We start from the raw sequence: 20478 nt of genomic DNA on the forward strand, positions 1-20478 counted from the left end.
CAGACTGTGCAGAGAGGCCTCAGTGACAATCCAACACATAGTGGCAGGGTGTAAGATGCAGGCAGGAACAGCATATACTGAATGGCACAACCAAGTAGCTGGCATTGTGTACAGGAACATCTGCACATGTATGGGCTAGACCCTCCCAAGTCCAGATGGGAGATTCCACAGAAGGTCACGGAGAATAACAGGGCTAAGATCCTGATCCAGATGGACAGGCAGGTACTGGCCAATCATCCAGACATTGTGGTAGCAGACAAGGACCAGAAGACAGCAGTGGTGATAGATGTAGCAGTGCCAAGTGACAGAAACATCAGGAAGGAGGAGTATGAGAAGCTGGAGAAGTACCAGAGCATGAAGGAGGAACTAGAGAGGATGTGGAAAGTGAAGGCCAAAGTGGTCCCAGTGGTAGCAGGAACACTTGAGGTTGTGACTTCTAAGCTGGGAGAGTGGCTCCGACAGATCCCAGGAACAACATCAAAGCTCTCTGTCCAGAGGAGTGCAGTGCTAGGAACAGCTAAGATACTGCGCAGAACCCTCAAACTCCCAGGCCTCTGGTAGAAGACCCGAGATTGAGGAAGACACACACCACCCATAGGGGTGAGAGGGGATTTTTTTTTTTTTTTAATTACTGGCACCTGGGATTGTTCCCTCTCTCCTTCATTGACTTCATTGTCAGTATAAAGTACAGTTTAGGAAATGTTTTCTGATAATTTAAGACAGCAGATGAAGCCATAAGCTATGCAGGGGGCAGGGGAAGGGAGGGAGACAAGAAGAGCAACAACTGAAACAACTGTGTGCTGCACAGTATGTTCCAGGATGAATACCCAGTTTTCATCCCTGACAAAAAAGAGGTGGCCTTAAATAGGCCTAGAGTCTCTAAAGGATTTGATGTGGCTTTCATCCCTCTCCGCAAAAAAACCTGTATTGCGTATTGCAATACTTAGCTACTCTTAGCTAGCTGTAGTGCTGTTGTCAGCACTCTGCAGAACATTTCTATAGATTAAAATAGCTCCTAGACCTGGGATTTGATACACAATATACGAAGGGCAAAGTGTTTAGGAAACTGTGTACCTTTATTTTTAAATTAATTAAATTCTGCATTTATAGTATAAACAATTGTATTGAGACTCTATGTTTATTGCTTTCTTTACTGAGAAGAAATGAAGGTCAGTATCTAAATATCCATAATCCTGTATTGTAAAGGGATTTGTTAATAAGATACTTGGCTATTTAGTAGTCTGTTAAGCATAGTCATACTGTGGATAATGTCATCCACTACTGTATCTACATTCTCATTTCATTACTGTATCTAACTTCATGCATAGGTGCTTAATACCATATTATTATTATTATTATTATTATTATTATTATTATTATTATTATTATTATTTTCTTAATGCATGTCTGCCACACCCCCTCCCGGTTGGTCACGGCCTCCCAGAAGATGGCGTATGGTTGGGTCCAAGTGGTGGTTAATGCCTCTTTGCGGGAGGGGGTGGTTCTGCCTGCCTTGAAGGAGGCAGTGGTGCACCCCCTTCTCAAGAGGCCATTCTTGGACAGTTTTAGGCAACTTTTGTTCAGTCTCCAACCTCCCCTTTTTAGGGACAGTTGTTGAGAGAGTGGTTGGTGCTTAGCTACAAAGGGCCCTGGATGAAGCGAATTATCTGGGCCCTTTTTAATCTGGATTCAGGCCGGGTAGAGTATTGAGACAACATTGGTCATGCTTGTGGATGACCTCTGGAGGGCTCAGGATGGGGTTGGATCTCTCAGCAGCGTTCGATGCCATCTACCACAGTATCCTTCTGAGCGGCTTTGTGGACTGGGAGGCATTGTTTTGCAGTGGTTCTCCTTTCTCCACAGCTAGTTTCAGTCAATGTTAGTAGGAGTGGGGGGAGAACTCAAGTTCTTCTTAAGCTCCTGCAATGTGGAGCCTCTGAGGGCTTGGTCTCTCTTCTCTTTAACATCTACATGAAACCGCTGGGGGAGGTTATTTACCAGTATGGGGTGTATAACCCAGTTATACATCTCCACCCCTGGCTGGGAAGGTGATGCTGCCACGCTGCTGATCTAGTGCCTAGAGGCTGTGAAGGTCTGGATGGAGAGGAACCAACTTCAACTCAACTCAAGTTGGAGTGCCTTTGGGGATTTGGCCCCCCCAGGATCTGGTGTTATGGCATCTTTGACTTTGGATGGGGTGGTACTCCTCCAGAAGGAGCTGATGTGCAATTTGGGGGTCCTCCTAGACTCATGGCTTCTGCTCAATGAGCAGCTCATAGCTGTGGCTAGGGGGTCTTTGCATAGATTCATCTAGTGCACTGACTGTGCCCTTTCTGGACCAGGAGGCTTTGCTCACAGTCACTCACATCTTGGTCACTTCCTGTTTGGATTACTGCAATGCACTCTACATGGGACTGTCTTTGAAGACCACCCGGAAGTTACAGCTGGTCCAGAATGCAGCAATGTTGGGTGCCCCTAGGTTCATCCATATTATACCCCTGTTGCACGAGGTGCACTGGCTTCCACTTTCCTTCTGGGTAAAATTCAAGGTGCTGGTTGTCACCTTTAAAACCCTACATGGCATGGGAAAAGGTTATCTGGTAATATATATATGATATCAGATAATAAAATAGCAGAATATGTATCACAAAATTCACTGGAATTTGCCATAGAATAGAATCTATGCTCATGATAAATTCAGCCTTGAAAAAAAATAATAAAGCAGTTTTTATTGTATAAAAGCAAATAATGAAGATATCATGATAATAAGAGCAATAGCTGCCATGAGTTTGAATGGAGTTGGTGGCATATAAATCCAATAAACAAATAATACAGCATTAAGATGTGTCTTTACACACATTTATTGAAGAGAGGAATCTAATCAAACAGTAATGTGCTGAAAGAGGTAAACAGCAGAATCAGATAAATGTTTTGATCAATGAACCAATAGAAGAGAATACATGTAGCTCAGGGTTGAACTGTGGAGTCTTTGGGGTTCTCTGAGCTTGGTTGTTTTCTTGCAAATGTTTTGTTACCTGACTAGGTAACATCTTTAGTGCTAGAATAGAATGGGGTTTGCTCTGTTTATATACAGTGGCATGCCCTGCCAGTGTTGGGGTGTGTGTGTGTGTTTTCCCTCTGGTAGTTCCTTGATTAGGGTATTGTTTACTGCTTGATTGTATGTCTGATGATAATCTTGGTGTTAATCTCTGCTTATCTGGGTGATGATTGCTGGTGAGGAGATGTTCCGGTCTTTTGTTTCCTTTTATTGTCTCTTTTGAACAGTGTGTAGTTGTTGTTTATCTCTATGTGCCTGTTGTGGGCTGCCTTGTCTCAATACCAAGCTTCCAGGAATTCCCTCGCATTTTTGGATTTAGCTTGGTGTAAGATGCTGACAGTTTCCCAGTTGAAACTATGGTTAAGTCTGTCCATGTGTTGTGAGATTAAGGAGTTTTCATCGTGTCTTGTGGCTGCTAGTTGTGTTCATGGATGCACTCTGCTAGCCTTCTGCCTGTCTGTCCCACATAGTGTTTGTTACAGTCCTTACACTGTATGTTGTAGATGACTCCTGTTTTTTTCTTCTTGGGCTACTGGCTCTTTTGGTTTGCTTAAGATGTTTTGGAGGGCTTTAATTAGTTTGTATGGTACAGAGATGCCATGTGATTGTAATAGTCTGTTGGTTGTTTCTGAGACATTTCTGATGTATGGCGGTGTTATCCTTTTCATAGCTTGTGTTGGTTGTGTTGTAGTCAGTTGGGTGGTCAGACACTCTTTGATGAATATTCACCTCTCTTGGTACTTTTTGATGAAGTTGCGTAGATATCCATTTTGTTGGAAGATGTTGTATAGGTGTTCTGTTTCCTTTTTCTGCTGTTCTGAGTTGCTGAAGTGTGCTTGTGCTTGTTTGAATAATGTTCCTACACAGCTCCTCTTGGGTTGTTACTTTGGTAATGGAGTATTTGGTTAGTGTGGGTTGTTTTCCGATAGACTTGAGTTTCTAATTTGCTGTTGTTTCCTCTGCTGATGAGGATTTTCAATGAACCTTCTGGTATAGTGAGTTACATGCAGTTGAATCAGGTTCATTGTCTGGCTACTACATGGACTAATGCTTGATATATTGACCTATCTTTAGCAATATGGCCAATAATTTATTGAAGCTATGTATCAGCATTATCTGTTGCTTCCTCCTTTTCTGGTTTTTTTTTCAATATTGCCAAACATAATGATTTTTCCTAGTCCATTATCTGCTTGCATCACATTCCCAAAATATGTGACCTTCTTGGTGATCAAGGGAGCAGTTAGCCTTTATTTGGCCCAGAACAGATTGATTGGTTTTTATTACAATCAATAGTACTCATAGAAACCTTTTTCAAATGTATAATTTGAAGACATCTATATTCTTTCTTTTGCTATCTGTGTTCAGCTTTCACAACAAAACATTACCATCGAAAATATCAAATTCAGTTCTTACATTGTTCATTATGAAGATTTTTTAGAAGAATAGTGTTCTGGCACATCTATTAGCCTTAATACACAGACCTTGCTGTAGTCAGTGAAGCAACTGTGAACTTCCTTGATTTCTCTTGTTCTCTCAATTATCCGATGTTGTGACCCTCAACTGTTTTTGAAATCTGCTTGATCATTTTACATTTCCCTCTCAGTGTATGGCTGTGCTCTTCTTTGTCATTGTCTCCATACAAATGTTTCTGTCATTCTAGAGTATTGTTTCTAAACAGTTTCAATATATTTTTTCCATCTTTCTTTAACCTCATTTCCTTCTATCAGATCCATTCTCTTCAACATTCCTATTTTAGCTGGAAATCTTTCATTTATTTTTCCTGGTTGTATGTTCTCCATATTTTGCTCACATACCTCTTTTGCCCAAAGCCTCATGCCCTTGCTCCTTTACCTGTTGCTCACAAGTGTCTGTCAGATGGGAGGTGGGGAGGGTCTCCTTGGCCTGCTACTTCAAATCTCCCTCCCTCCCTCCCTCCCTCCCTCCCCCCCCTCCTTCCTTCCTTCCTTCCTTCCTTCCTTCCTTCCTTCCTTCCTTCCTTCCTTCCTTCCTTCCTTCCTTCCTTCCTTCCTTCCTTCCTTCCTTCCTTCCTTCCTTCCTTCCTTCCTTCCTTCCTTCCTTCCTTCTCACACCCAGAGTTGGAAACTTATATATGTTATATATATGTCTGAACTAGTTCTCTGCCTCCTCCCCAAAGTGACTTTCCCTCCATTCTGTCCACTCTCCCATTCAATGATCTGTAGGGCTGGGGCTAGTTAACTGTAACCTGGAGCCAGCTGGCCTGGGATGAGCTTTCTGTCTTTTTCCAAAATCTCAGTTCCTGTTTACCCACCACCCATCTCAGCAAGTTCCATTTTCTGAAGCCTGCAATTTAGCTGCTTCTCTGCAGCCCCCTGGATTGTATGTTGTCTGTTGATACTGATCTTGTTCATCTGGTGATGTCCATGTATGGAAACTGCACTGATGTTGCTTGGAGCTGGTACCGGCAATAAATGAAGAATTCTTTTCGCATACAGTTTATTTCTTCAAATTGTAAGTCATCCAACTCATGCAAAACAGATTGTGAGGGAGTGAAGATGGGAAAAGTAGCTGCAGCCAGGCAGAAACACTTCTCACCCCATTTCCCTTATACATTCATTTATAAACTCAAACTTTACTCACAAGCATCCAAGCTGGTATTCCAGCTGCCTGTGATAACTGAGCCACACCTTGGTATTTTCAAGGATGTGCTGATGTCCAGAGACAGCCTCACCCTACCCAGGGTCTTAGCTTACAAAAACAAATGCTAAGACAAAGTGGGAAGGTGTGTGTAGGAGGAAAGGTGATAAGCAAACAGCATAGAGACAGGGAAGCAGAGGTGACATTTGGAGATTGGCAGCTATTACAAGCAGGCAAGAGGACTATCCTTCAAATGCCAAGACCACAAGTTATGGTGAGCAGCATATCCTGATGGGAGTCCTGCCTGGAGCTTGAAGCGTTGCCAGGAGCTCAGTAGCAACTAGAAAAACAACCACACTGAAGCAACACCTAATCCCAACTAGAGTACAGATAGTCCTCACTTAACAACCATTCATTTAGCGACCGTTCAAAGTTACAATGGTGCTGAACAAAGGGGCTTACAACCATTGCAGCACCCCCATGGTCACATGATTGCAATCTGGGCATTTGGCAACTAGCGCGCACTTACGACAGTTGCAGCGTCCCGGAGTCATGTGATTGCCATTTGCCACCTGTCCAGCCAGCTTCCAGCAAGCAAAATCAATGGGGAATCACATGATTTGCTTAACAACCATGTGATTCATTTAATGACCACTGCAAAAAAGGTCTAAAATCAGGCGTGACTTGCTTAACAATCACCCCGCTTAACAATGAATTTTCTAGTTCCTATTGTGGTCATTAAGTGAGGACTACCTGTAAGAACATTTGGAAAAAGGCAAAGCCTTTACAGACTTACAGACTTTTGCTTGAACTAAGTATTAAAGGACTGAGTATTAAAGACATATTTACATGGCAACATCACCTTGCAAGTCCTAGATGGGTGGAGAACAATAGTCTGTTGTTGGGGTAGGTTTGTGCGGCAATAAAGCATTTTGTACAGATTTGCTATGCTGTGGTATGTCCAGTCCTTGGGAAGTAAAGAACCCTCATGCAGATAGCCATATAAATCTAATAAATAAAATTAAAATAACTCTTTCATGATTTTTGTTGATCCAGTTCAAAGATCCCTGTGATTCCAGGTTCCTTTATTTTTTCATCTTTTGATCAGTTATTATATCCTTTCATGATGTTGCATCTAGAACCTTGCTCAGTGTCTTTTTCCTTTGGCACATATGGACATTTCCAGGATATCCCTTAATTCTAACAGATACAATCCTATCGTTAATAGAATTTTAGCTGAGCTCATACAACAGTGTCCTTTTTAGTATATTGCCATTCCATCCCTTTGTATGGAAGAGTATATATCATCTGCAGAAAGAACCTAAGTTATTACTTTGTTTAGCGAGCATCTTAATATCTATCTCTGTGAGTCTTTTTAAGAAAAGAGAATGGAAGCCTTTAAGACCACCTCTCATCAAGAGCAGTAGGAGTATGTAAACCTTTCTGTAATGGGCCAACCCTGAAATGGGCCCTTTTTACTTCAAAATGGATCATGTTGAGTGCACAAAAAGTGATCTGACTCAAAATGGGTCCATTCTGAACCCACAGAAGAGGCTTGTTTCAAGGTTGGACTTCTTCTGGACCATTCAGAGTGGTCTATTTTGGCTCCCCGTTGGGAAGTCAGAATGTATTGCCTCTTCCAATCCTAAGGAACATCTTATGGTTCATGTGAAAGGGAAAGAGATAAAAGTCCACTATCTTGTGGAAAGCAGATAGCATCTTCCTTTTGCTAGCAGCCAAGTTTTTCTGTTCTTGTCTACAATTGCCTATAATTTATTGCAAGGAGGCAATATGTTATAAAACCTAGAAGGCCTAGAAGCCTGTTTTTGTCATAAAAGTAGGGATTCAGCTTTACTATGGTATATTAGGCTCCCTCAAGGAAGCAGTTTTACTTCTTCAGACTGTTCAATTTAAAAATATTATTTTTAGTTAACAGAAGAGACTAGAAGAGCTTCCAGAGTGGCAGTTAGTTGCTTGTCATAGTAGGCCAGCCTGCCAGCTTTAGGACTGCTGTTGGGCTAACATGCTGGCAAGGAACTTTTTTCCTTTTCTATTACAAAGCAAAGCAGAATTCCATCCAGGAAACGTTTAAAGCAGTTTCAGTGTCACTAGCTTTTATATATAATTAGTAGATCAGGCAGATAAAATATTAGCAGTGACATTAATAGGCATAGGACCTGCTGAGAGGTATTTTAGTTCTCTGTGTTTGAAGTTAAAGTGAGAGGTTTTATGTTGCTTTTAAAGGGAATGACTCATAGGGGTGACATAAAGACGTAAAACAATTACTTTTTTATTTGAGCTATTCTCTGTTTTGCATGAGATTTGGTCTGTTAATTTCATTGGTTAAATCTGTGCAAATTTGTAAATAAATAAAATCATGATTCTAATTTTTTAAAGAAGAGATTATCTCCCAGTTATTAAAAAATATGGAATTGTCACAGCAAAGGTACTTTTCAAAGAAAATTTCCCATGTTTCATTAAATGGGCTTCATTTGGTCAATTTTAATTTGCAGGAGGTGGGGTGGGGAGTATCTTTAGGGCTCCTACTCTTGGGCTGGATTTGGGGCTTTTCCCAATGACCCACCTTTTCTAACTTCTGTTTATACACAAAAGGACTACTACAGTAAAGAGAGAGACAGAGACAGAAAGAAGGGAGAAAGTGCAGATGGGAGGAAATGATTTTCAGGAGGAAACTGGGATAAATCCCCAACCTTAATGAGTCACACATTCCAGGCCAAGGTCATAATTAATTATACATTGTATTTTTAATTGCATTTTTTCCAAAAAACATGTATGTATGTGTATATATATGTGAATGTGTGTGTGTGTGTGTGTGTGTGTATATATATATATATATATATATATATATATATATATGAGAATGTATGTGTATATATATGTTCATATATATAATTTCTCCTAATATGCCTATTTTTTTGTTTCCAATTAAATTTGAAATAATGGTGTGAGTTTCTTCTTCCGGAATATATACGTTTTTATTTATTATTCCTTAGTTGCTTTTATATCATATTTTTCTTCCAAGGAATTTAGATGAACCATATTTTATATTCCTGTCAGTTCTTAGTGGAGCTGTAATGGCTGAATTTACACAAAATGCTTGATCAAGAATAGAAGATCATTATATAAATTATGCATTTGTACATGCAGCTCGTTTGTTCCCACTCTGTTCCTTGTTGGTAGCACCATATTTAAAATAAATAAAATAATAATAATAGGAAGGATTTGAATAGGATGCAGTTTTACTCAGAGGTCCTGATTTGTAACTCCAAAACAAGCCAGGATTCATGAGTGAGAAAGAGCCATGATTTAAAATCTTCATTTGTAAAGTGAGCAACAAATCATGATCTTTGGTTTGGATGACATGTGAGAGAAACTCCACCTGATTTATCAAATGTGCAAGCAAGAAAGATCAAAGTAGATGTATTCATGGTAAACACAGATTCTCTTTAAGGCTGGTTTGTTATTCAGTGTATATCCAGTTGTTGATCTGATTCAAGTCATCCAGAAAACTGCATGGATAGAGGAGATTTGAACACAGGCTATATACTCTGGTATAATCTGAGATTTAAGCACTATGCTCAAGTATTGGTGATTTGGGCTTGGTGGAGGGAAGTTATGAGGATAGCAGACTTTTTCAAAAGGTCATAATGTTCACAATATCTAACTTTGTTTATAGCAACTAACATTTTCAAATCAATTTTGGCTGCCTCTACTATGATTGCAGTGGGAGCCTGACCTATAGCCATATATATTAACAGCCTCTATTTATAGTGGTGCAGTTTGGTTAGATCCAGCTAAAGCATTCAATAAATCAACGCTGGAATTGCAGCTCAGTTTCTATATTTATAAGAAATAAAACATTGCTTTGCCTATTTTGAATTATGATGGTTCTACTCTGCTAAAGTCCTCAGAGAGGAAATTATATGGGAGATACGTGCTTTCATTACTTTCACTGACAAATGTGCATTTAAGAGCTTTATCTGAAGGCTTTTCCCACCAACATGCAGTATTTGGTTCAAGTAATAAATCTGGATAGGTCATATTCTTAAATGTATAAGAGCTTTTTTCAGCACTGTTATTATTTTGTAGACTTGAGCTAACTTAAGGCTTCCTAAACAGTTATGGTAGCAAGCCCCTTGAATAACAGTCTGAGACGGGTATGCTTCCTGATAATCCGTAATCCAGTTGGCAATGTGTATTTTCAAAACAAAGAAAATAATTTCATGAGTGATTGCCTTGTAAATCTGTAAGAGAGCAACACTTACAGTGCTGACAAAGCTTGCCAGTCATAAAGGTATTTTCTAATAGCTTCCCAATCTTGGAAATTGCTCAGGTATTCCCCCCCCCCCAAATGCAGAGTCCTGCTGGGTATTGAATAACAATTTAACAGCTTGAGGGGTGAGTTGTTCATTGTTTTCTTTCATTCAAAGGTTACCAAGGACATTTACAGCCAATATATGGAAGATTCTCCCCCTCTTCTTCAGTCGGATTGTCCATGTTTTTAAAAGCTTATGCCATGTGACCTGTTTTAATAGAATTTTATGGGGCAGCATTAAATCAAATACAATTATTATAAGGTTCTATAAGAACCATTTTAGGGATTCAGAATGCCAAAAGTTTTCTTTCTAAACGTTGTTGCCTCCTGCAAAATCAGATGCCTGCCTGTCTGCCTGCCTGCCTGCCTGCCTGCCTGCCTGCCTGCCTGCCTTCCTTCCTTCCTTCCTTCCTTCCTTCCTTCCTTCCTTCCTTCCTTCCTTCCTTCCTTCCTTCCTTCCTTCCTTCCTTCCTTCCAAAAGAAGAATGAAAAACAGTTATATCATTTTGGGGGTCACTACAAAACTGTCAAGAAGAAAGTGGGTTTCTAATAATTAGACTGTGAGACTATTGTGTACAACCTATTTGTTTCTTATTAATAATACAGAAAATAATTAAACATGAAGAGAACCAAGGAAAATGTCAGACTGTTTTGTGTGAAATTGATGTTTTGTCATATTTCCCAAAATCACAAATTACATTATGTCTCTATAGACTTATGTAAGAGTTGCTTTGACTCTCAACAGTTTCAATGAGCAGAGCTATCATAATAATTTAGTGTGGCAACCATGGAATTGAATTTGCAGCAACGCATCTTGCTGCATTATTTGGAGATCAAGCACCAGCTTCTAAATTACCAAACTGTATAGTCTAGAAATAACTTTACCACCTTAATAAGAACTAAGGCTTAATCTCCTGTTGCATAAAATTCCAGCTAGATGTGTGTGGAACAAATCCATTGGTCCAATTATATATGAAACCAGTGCACGGCAAAGAGACTTGCATAATCAGCAGACAGTATGTATACACACATGCACACGCACACACATATGTGCATGCATGTGTGTGTGATGTGTGTTTATATATACACAAACACACAAAGAGGGGGAGATTACTTCTTTGAAATAGTCCTCCTTAGCATACTTTCCCAGCTAGCTCACTTCTGATATGTATTTGTGGGTAGACCTGTTGCCATAGTGTTTCATTTGATTCTGAGCAGGAAAATATCAAAGTTTGGCATCACTTTCAATTATGGTAATGACAACCAAAAGTATGACAACCATTTTCTTTTCATATTTTATATCTACTTACAGGAATTCAATATGCTTTCTACAGATCTCAGAGAAAAATGTGAAAGAATAAGCAAGAAGCTGATGTTCTTAGAAGACCAACTTCAGTTAGCATTCTTCAGCTATGATGAAGACCTTGTTCATATCCTTTTTTGATATTCTGTATTAATTACTCAAGCAGAAGTGGTGGCATTCAACTCATGTATTGAAACTTGCACTGCACGAATCCTGCTTAAGATAAATATTGTAGTATTGTTTCCTAAAAACAGACTAGCAAAATAATGACAATTTAAGAACACTGAATTGGACTGTTCAGTAAGAGCTTTGTAAGAGATCTATCAATATACTTTTGAACGCTACAGACTAAAAGGTGATGAATTCCTAGTTACGACATCAACTAGGAGACTGGAAAAGAAAGGCTTGTTTTATGAGCTTGCATCTACAAAAATATTTTTCAAGGGAAGCAGATTAGCTCATGCTGAGCATAGAGTCCCAGTAAATCACATAGTTATCTGTGCTCATCCAGTAAAAGCTCTTTATATGAGGTATTGGTCATTCTAGAAAACAATTGTGTTTTGTCCAGTTCTACTGAAAGATTCTCATCACTCATGTTGTCATTTTCCTCCACTATCCTAATTTTCATGCTGCTTATAATTCTTTCAAAGGCAAAAAGACATAAATATAAACAGAATAGCTAGTTGGTCCAGTCTGCCCTCAATATGCTGCTCCACCAGGCTTCTACTCTAGAAACAGGCAAAGGGCAAACTCTGTGACTCTTTCCAACAGATTATAGGACTTTCATTGGAAGAACCACAGGATGTTGCTAGAGACAATTTGAACAATTTGCCCATGCATTCAGCAGGAGGTAAGCCTGACTTGATGGCACTTGAATCAACTAATTAGTGTCTCAGGAGTGCAGCCTGGGAGCCTAAGGAAAGTATAAATTGCCTTCAGGAAAGAAGAATGTTATATAGCACTATATGCTATGTAGAATGAGGCACTTGTACTCCCTCCCTTTCTCTCTGTATTATCAGGTACTGTAATCCATGGATGATCAGGATAATGGTTGATTAATAGCTTTTATCCTCTTATGCTTTATTAGTGCTAGTGCCTTTCATCAACTCCCTTCAACAAATCTATTTTGGTTCTAGCCATGGAATTTGAAATCCAGCATTTAAAAAAATCTTATGGCTGCACCTTGTGATTCGTTTGTTGCCTTGCTGTCTTCATCCAGTAACCAAGACCCTTTCTTCACTTGTCTCAGCAAACTTTCTGTACTCGGGCATCTAACTTCCCCTCCGGGTTTCCCTCTGTGCTCACTCTTCTCAGCAGAGACTATGCTCAGCGTCTCTGGCCTCAGTGCCTCTACCACCTCCTCCTCCTCCTCCTCCTCCTCCTCCTCTACCTCAATCACCATAAACAATTATTATTAATTAGATTTAGCTCCCACCTTTCTTCCAAGAGTTACATGGGGGTCTCCTTTCACTTTTAGCCCCACAAAGATAATCCAGTGAGGAAGGTTGTGCAGAGAGTGAGTGAAGTCCCCCAATAAGCTTCCATGGTTGATGGTAGACTTGAACCCAAGTATTCCCAGTCCTAATCCAACCCCACTGTCCTGCCATTCCCAACTGGGCTTATGTGCCTCAGTGACCAGCTTCTCCATCGTATCTGTTAAGGAGTGGGGTGAATCAGCAGTCTTTTTCACAGGAACAAGCAAAAGGCTTGTTCGAGCGTGGCTGCAGTGGCAAGAGGCTTTCCAAATGTTGTCTTCCTTTTGTAGCAAATATGGCTGCACTGGGATTTTTGCACTTATTGCTTTGCATTTACGTAATAGTTTTCAAGTATTTTCTATCAGCCATCCAATGTAATACTAAATTACCAAATGGATCAGATGTATTCCTGAGCAGTTAAGTCCTCAGAGTCTATCAGAAAACCACTTATCTAGTGCTCTTTGAAACTGAATGAAATCTTGTCACTGGCTTGATCTAAATTAGGTCAGATTGAAAAGATGCTGGTTTTTATACAGCCCGTGAAAAGTTCATTTGAACCATTTTCATGCTAGTTGTATGGCATGCTAAAATATGAGAAATAGCGAATAGATAAATTCATGTTAATGTCAATTCTAATGTCTTGTTATTCCCAAACTACACTTTAATAATATCCTCAGAGCATCACCTATTAAGTGATAGAAAGCTTGTATGCATTACAAATATTTTGGCACAATGCTAGTTGGATGACTACTGAAGAAGCTCTAAATCACTAGTATGGAAAGTACTAATTTTGACATTCATTTTACAGTAATCAAAACATGTAACAATAGCTCAAATTAGATTATTCTAACTTACTTTATGCTGTTTATAATGTTTCTACTGTTAACAACCTCTAGAGAAAGAAAATGCACTCAGCTAAATTTGTAGAATGATGGATAGGAATGGGCCACCTGTGTAATTTTGTTCCTAATAGCTACTACCATCTTGTTCAGCTGAACAAGCCTACAGAATCTGCACCCATGTGGCACTTTTTTATGCATTGCGAACCCTGCTTTTCCATGGTTCTGAGTCTCATGGTGACATTGCTACTCATGGATGGCTGCATACTGAAGAAACATGCACACAGTTTTGCTGAGAGGAAGGAAGGAGAGCATTGTGTGTATTCCCAGTTCCCTTTCCACTTGTTGAAATGAATACATGAAAATTGCCAAGTGTATCCGAAGTAATTGAGTTACCAAATCGAGGGAATTCTCATCTACTGACAGATCATAGGATATATATCTTGGAACATAGTTTCCCCTTAAAATATTCAAGGACGACTTATCATGCATATTGCCCTGCATTTTTCCCCCTGTAGCAATGTTATAAAGTGCAAAAAGTTATAACACAATGGCCATTTAATTGCCTTCCAAATAAAATCCAAGAATGAGGAACCTGAAATTTCTGAAAATCTCAGAAGCCAACTGATCCCTGGGTAAAACTTGCTGAATCATTATGTGGCCACCTGTCACGTCGGCATATATGAAAAGTTGCCCAGTTAAAAATGGGAGGAAACGCATTCTTCTCATGAAAATATATCCTCAAGGAGAAAGCCTGATTATATTGGATGTATATAAAAAGGTAGAGCAAGATAAGAAGGAACATAAGGAATGAAAAGAATATAGGAAATTGAAGAAGATTATTTTAAGCTGCCTTTTGTTAAATCAGACCATGAGTGCATCTAGCTGAATCTACTGAGCAGTGACTAGCAGCTACTTGTCAGGCCTTCAGACATATTTTTCATATCCTACCTGGAGACACTGGGAGTTGAGTCTAGGAGGTGTGTCTACCCTTGCTATGGCCTATTCAAGATATTCAGGGAAGGCTAACTTTTTCTACAACTGGGGAGAAAAAACAACCTTTCTGATAGAATTTCTAAAGGTCTAGGTGTTACTTCTTAAGGATTAATTCATAACAAGATACAGTGGGGCAAAAAAGTATTTAGTCAGCCACCAATTGTGCAAGTTCTCCCACTTAAAAAGATGAGAGAGACCTGTAATTTTCATCATAGGTATACCTCAACTATGAGAGACAAAATGGGGAAAAAAATCCAGAAAATCACATTGTCTGATTTTTAAAGAATTTATTTGCAAATCATGGTGGAAAATAAGTATTTGATCACCTACAAACAAGCAAGATGTCTGGCTCTCACAGACCTGTAACTACTTCTTTAAGAGGCTCCTCTGTCCTCCACTCATTACCCGTAGTAATGGCCCCTGTTTGACCTTGTTATCAGTATAAAAGACACCTGTCCACAACCTCAAACAGTCACACTCCAAACTCCACTATGGCCAAGACCAAAGAGCTGTTGAAGGACACCAGAAACAAAATTGTAGACCTACACCAGGCTGGGAAGACTGAATCTGCAATAGGCAAGCAGCTTGGTGTGAAGAAATCAACTGTGGGAGCAATAATTAGAAAATGGAAGACATACAAGACCACTGATAATCTCCCTTGATCTGGGGCTCCACGCAAGATCTCACCCCATGGGGTCAAAATGATCACAAGAACAGTGAGCAAAAATCCCAGAACCACACGGGGGGACCTAGTGAATGACCTGCAGAGAGCTGGGACCAAAGTAACAAAGGCTACCATCAGTAACACACTACACCGCCAGGGACTCAAATCCTGCAGTGCCAGACGTGTCCCCCTGCTTAAGCCAGTACATGTCTGGGCCCGTCTGAAATTTGCTAGAGAGCATTTGGATGATCCAGAAGAGGATTGGGAGAATGTCATATGGTCAGATGAAACCAAAGTAGAACGTTTTGGTCTAAACTCAACTCGTCGTGTTTGGAGGAGAGAGAATGCTGAGTTGCATCCAAAGAACACCATACCTACTGTGAAGCATGGGGGTGGAAACATCATGCTTTGGGGCTGTTTCTCTGCAAAGGGACCAGGACGACTGATCTGTGTAAAGGAAAGAATGAATGGGGCCATGTATCGTGAGATTTTGAGTGGACACCTCCTTCCATCACCAAGGGCATTGAAGATGAAACGTGGCTGGGTCTTTCAGCATGACAATGATCCCAAACAGATCGCCCGGGCAATGAAGGAGTGGCTTCGTAAGAAGCATTTCAAGGTCCTGGAGTGGCCTAGCCAGTCTCCAGATCTCAACCCCATGGAAAACCTTTGGAGGGAGTTGAAAGTCTGTGTTGCCCAGCGACAGCCCCAAAACATCACTGCTCTAGAGGAGATCTGCATGGAGGAATGGGCCAAAATACCAGCAACAGTGTGTGAAAACCTTGTGAAGACTTACAGAAAACGTTTGACCTCTGTCATTGCCAACAAAGGATATATAACAAAGTATTGAGATGAACTTTTGATATTGACCAAATACTTATTTTCCACCATGATTTGCAAATAAATTCTTTAAAAATCAGACAATGTGATTTTCTGGATTTTTTCCCCCATTTTGTCTCTCATAGTTGAGGTATACCTATGATGAAAATTACAGGCCTCTCTCATCTTTTTAAGTGGGAGAACTTGCACAATTGGTGGCTGACTAAATACTTTTTTGCCCCACTGTACTATGCATTTCCCCACACTAAAGAGAGGGAATTCTGATAAAATCACCATGATAAAAACTCCACTCAGATCCAGTAGAATTAATTCCCAATTCATGTACTTGTGAAGCTTACACCATACACTAATTTGAATTCATGCTTCACATTCTTAGACATCTTGCTTTTCCTTTGAGAAATGCACAGTAGCTTAGGTAAGGCCCCTTAGGGGTGGTCTGCTCAGGTAATAGTATCTGTTCTTGGCTAAAAGACCAGGAGCAGCCAAAACACAGCACCTTCCAGCCAGATAGCAAAGGGACTCATTTGGCATAATTTTATTTTGTTCCTGATGGTTTGAACAAATGAAAAGAAGGATGGAAGGAGAGGAGTGTTTGTGTGCACAGGGCAGTTGCCCCAGCTGAGGACAAGGTTCCTGTTTCACATATTTGGGCAAACTGACACAGCCTCCTTGCCCAGTGTGAAGATGGCCGACTAGTTGTTTCCAGAGCGTATGTCTGCGTACCACTAATTGTGTCTCATCATTCACCCACATCTGAGGCAACCAAGGATGACTTTAGGTACTCACTCTGGAAGTGGCATTTCCCCTCTTACTCTGCTTCTAGATGGTACATGCAAGTAGTGTATGTATTTAAAGTTCAGTTGTTCATGGGACAACAGGAAAGAAGAAAAAAACGCAGTGCATGAAAATTAGAGGAGACTTTAATGTGGTAGGGCTGGAATTCTTTGTGGATGAGCTGGAATTTCAACCAAGGGAACTACTACTACTACTACTACTACTACTACTACTAATAATAATAATAATAATTTGCATCCCTTTGAATAACGTGCATTAAAGTTGTATAAACGGCAGCACAACCCCATTCTGGATGCATGGTAAGGGGGCAGTGTAGGGACACCAAGATTCAGGGTGCATCATTTCTTGCTGGCTGCAAGAGGGGGAGGCATGGCACAGCAGCTGTGTAGATGTAGCATTTGTGCTGGGTTAAGCTTGAAAAGTGCTTCAGTTTTGTTTGACTTTATATCCTTGCCCCATCACATAGGGATTCTGAATTCAGCAAGATCAACTTCCATGAGCAGAAGTTCACAGTTTTAGAGTGCAACCTGGCCTTGGAAGCTGATCTGTAGGGTGCTGCCTGCCAGAGCTTGTACTGTTCACATTAAGTGTTCATTGGCATGGAAAGTTAAATGGGCAGAGGAGCTGGCACACGTCATATTGGAAGTAGCTCTTAGCAGTGGCAGTCGCTTCCTCTTCAAAAGATGCAAACAGCATTTCTGGTGGCAAACATACACAAATCCTAGACGTTTTCATGTCTAAAGCTTACGTTAAGATGGATCAGTTCTTGCAGATGGCAAAGTAGGTTGCCAGTTCTGAGTCTGACTGTGACAAAATTGGTTTAATAGATAGAAGTAGGACTGCAGCTCTTAAAAGACAGATTAAAAGATTCCTTCTGAGTGATCCAACTTCCTGGTGCTGTCAAGCAAGCAGTTCTGCCAATATTTAAACACACTGTGGGTTTGATTAATAATTAAACTTCTATTAGAAAGAATAAATCCCAGATGCCATTGTTTTTCAGTCTACATTTTAATGGCACTGAATACTGGAATCAACCAGCCTGCTAGCAGGAGCTGACTAACACAACACAAATGAAGCCAGAAGCCAGTACTAATGCTTAACACTGAATATTTACCCAGGCCCACCAGGGATTTTTATTTAATATTGTAGCTTCTCAAAGCAAATATTAAGCAGTAGGTTTCACATTTGGCAGATGGGAAGAGGAGCAAACAACCAAATTAAACTGCACTCTTACACTTCCTTACTTGGCATAAGTCCCTTGAATTTCATGGGACTTACTTTTGAGTAAGCTGATATTGGGTTGTAGTAATAATGGTAAGGTTGTATGCATCCTTGCATCTGATCAATATATTAAGTTGAGCAAGCCCGCAAAAAGTCCGCAGAGTTGAGCAAGTCTGCAAAAGAGCCAATGGCTCTTAATCAGTTGAAAGTGTATGAAAATAATCTGAATTGTTAATTGGAAGAGCCAACAGCAGAGGTGGTGCATTTCTGGTGTCTAAGGAGCTTATGAGAGGTGTTATTTCACTGATAGGGAGAGTCCTAGCATTCCCAGTAAAATTAAATGGATTTTATATTGCAATTTCACAGTTATTTGGGGTCTTAATTAGCAGTTATGATTCTGACAGACAATTTGAGTGCTTGTAATAGTTTGACTAAAATATGGGTTGGCTCATTTAATCCTGCAGGTAAAAAGAATTCCTTTTTCACTTTGCTTCAAAAAGAGCTTCCAGTAACTTTCCATAATTGTTCTGAATTATTGATTGAGGCATAAGAAAAATATGTTGTGCATTTCAACTCAACTCCTTTTTCACCAGAGAAATTGCTTTCTCTGAGGATCAGTGTGATTGATCTGTATTGCAGAGCATTTGTCCTCAACCCATAGCTAATCCCTGAATCCTTGGCCATGTTAGCAATCACCTTCCTTGCTGCCATTCCCTGTTGATTTGCCTTCTCTTAGTGAACAAGGAAAAGGAACAGAAGCATCTATTTGCTTTGCCATTTTTCTGAATTGGGCCCAGAGGTAAAAAAGGAAGAGTCCTTAGGTCAAATTCAACTCATGCAGCTCTTTTGATAGTAATACAGAAGTGATTTGGATTGTCTTTTCCTGGGATGTTTTCTGACTTCCTAATCTTACCTACAACCCTGGGATTTCCTGGTGCCTTCTGAGCACTAACCAGGTCTAACCTTTCTTGCTCCTTTGGAGATCAGCTAAGGTCATCTTGGAGCAGATGAAAATTACCTGTGTCATATTAGGAAGATGGAAATTCACTGAAGTGGTTTTGCTCAGTGGTCCACAAGATTTATCAATGAAGCTTATTACTCACTGCTAACTTCTCTGTTTCCTTGAAAGCAGGGAACTGAAGCAGGAGGAAGTCAGGACCTGGCATTATCACCAGGTAAATGATCTTGTGTAAATGCAGGGTGGGGGTGGATCTTGTTGCACAGATGGATCACCATCATTTTGAAGAATGCTTGGTGTGTCTGGCAATCCCTTGTAGAACTCTGTACCCATTTTACTACCTCTGTAGAGTTATGGAGGTTTCATTGAGGTGCAGTTTATTTTCCATTTTAAAGATCTGAGCAGAATATTTCTTCAGCATCTTATTTGTATTTTGTCTCTCAAATGAAAATCTCTAAAAATTAGGGTGAAATTTTGCACAATGTTGAACTATATTTTAAAAATGGGGATGTTGACATATTATGAAAAAAAATGGCTCTACTGAGCCCAGAAATTAGCCAAGAGAATTGTCTTACATAGGTGGGGGGAAAATAAGAGTGGATTCAAGAGATGAGTATAAGTATCCTTATACTGTGGAAAATGAGAAGATGGAGCATCATGTTTCTATATGGTTTAAATTTAATAACATTTTAAAAGGGCTGAATTTTCTATATATTAATATTCCTCACTGAGATGTGCTATACTGTACAGATCTTCATTTTTTCTTTTTTTCAGTTTATTATCATTATTCTTTTGGGTCTATTATTACTGTTCTATTGTTTTTGTTTTTGTCTGTAATTTCATTTGTACAATAATACAAAATTATAAAGCTAAAAAATGGTGAAATTTTACAGATGCATACACACAAGCACACAATTTCTTTAAAAAGAGAGGAACTCAGCAAATGTATGTAAATTATGGGGGGGAGGAATCTTGAGAAAGCTTTAATAGAATCAGAAGCTGAAATAAATGCTTTTCAAATTGGTATATGGAACTGAGATTGAAAATATTTACATATATTTCCCATGATTCCCTTCCGATTTCCCCCATCTCCTTACTGGGAAAAGGTTTTTTTTTTTCCTTCCAAAAAACCCTTAAGGCCATATTTTTACCTTCACATACTTTTTTGGTTAAGGATATTGGAAAATACTGTGGGTAATTTCCAGTGTAGTTTGCCCCCAGCACACTCCTAGTCAGTCCATATATCCATATCAGAGCAAGCACACACACCACGCAGATCAGCTAGCAAATATACCTTGATGTTTATTTATTAAACATCAGCAAACATCAAAACGTTTAACTGGCAAACAAGATAAGGCAGGGAACAAATGAGGAGAG

The 20478-nt window shown here is 39.8% G+C and overlaps 1 protein-coding gene across 9 annotated transcripts in view; it reads left to right on the plus strand.

Moving 5' to 3' along the window:
• DISC1 (DISC1 scaffold protein) overlaps nucleotides 1-20478 on the plus strand; it is a 178487-nt gene that overhangs the window by 155098 nt on the left and 2911 nt on the right. For 8 of the 9 annotated variants that reach the window (XM_088143504.1, XM_088143499.1, XM_088143503.1 and 5 more), the window contains one exon: nucleotides 11323-11439. In XM_088143504.1, coding sequence (XP_087999630.1) covers nucleotides 11323-11439 — 117 coding nt within the window. The remainder of the gene's footprint in view (nucleotides 1-11322; nucleotides 11440-20478) is intronic. The other variant, XR_015796634.1, reaches the window with a different exon arrangement.

This window comes from Python bivittatus, unplaced genomic scaffold (genome assembly GCF_059951505.1).
Source record: "Python bivittatus isolate LINGU-HERP-01145 unplaced genomic scaffold, Pbiv_v1 ctg000020_np1212, whole genome shotgun sequence".
NCBI classification, from domain to species: Eukaryota; Metazoa; Chordata; class Lepidosauria; order Squamata; family Pythonidae; genus Python; species Python bivittatus.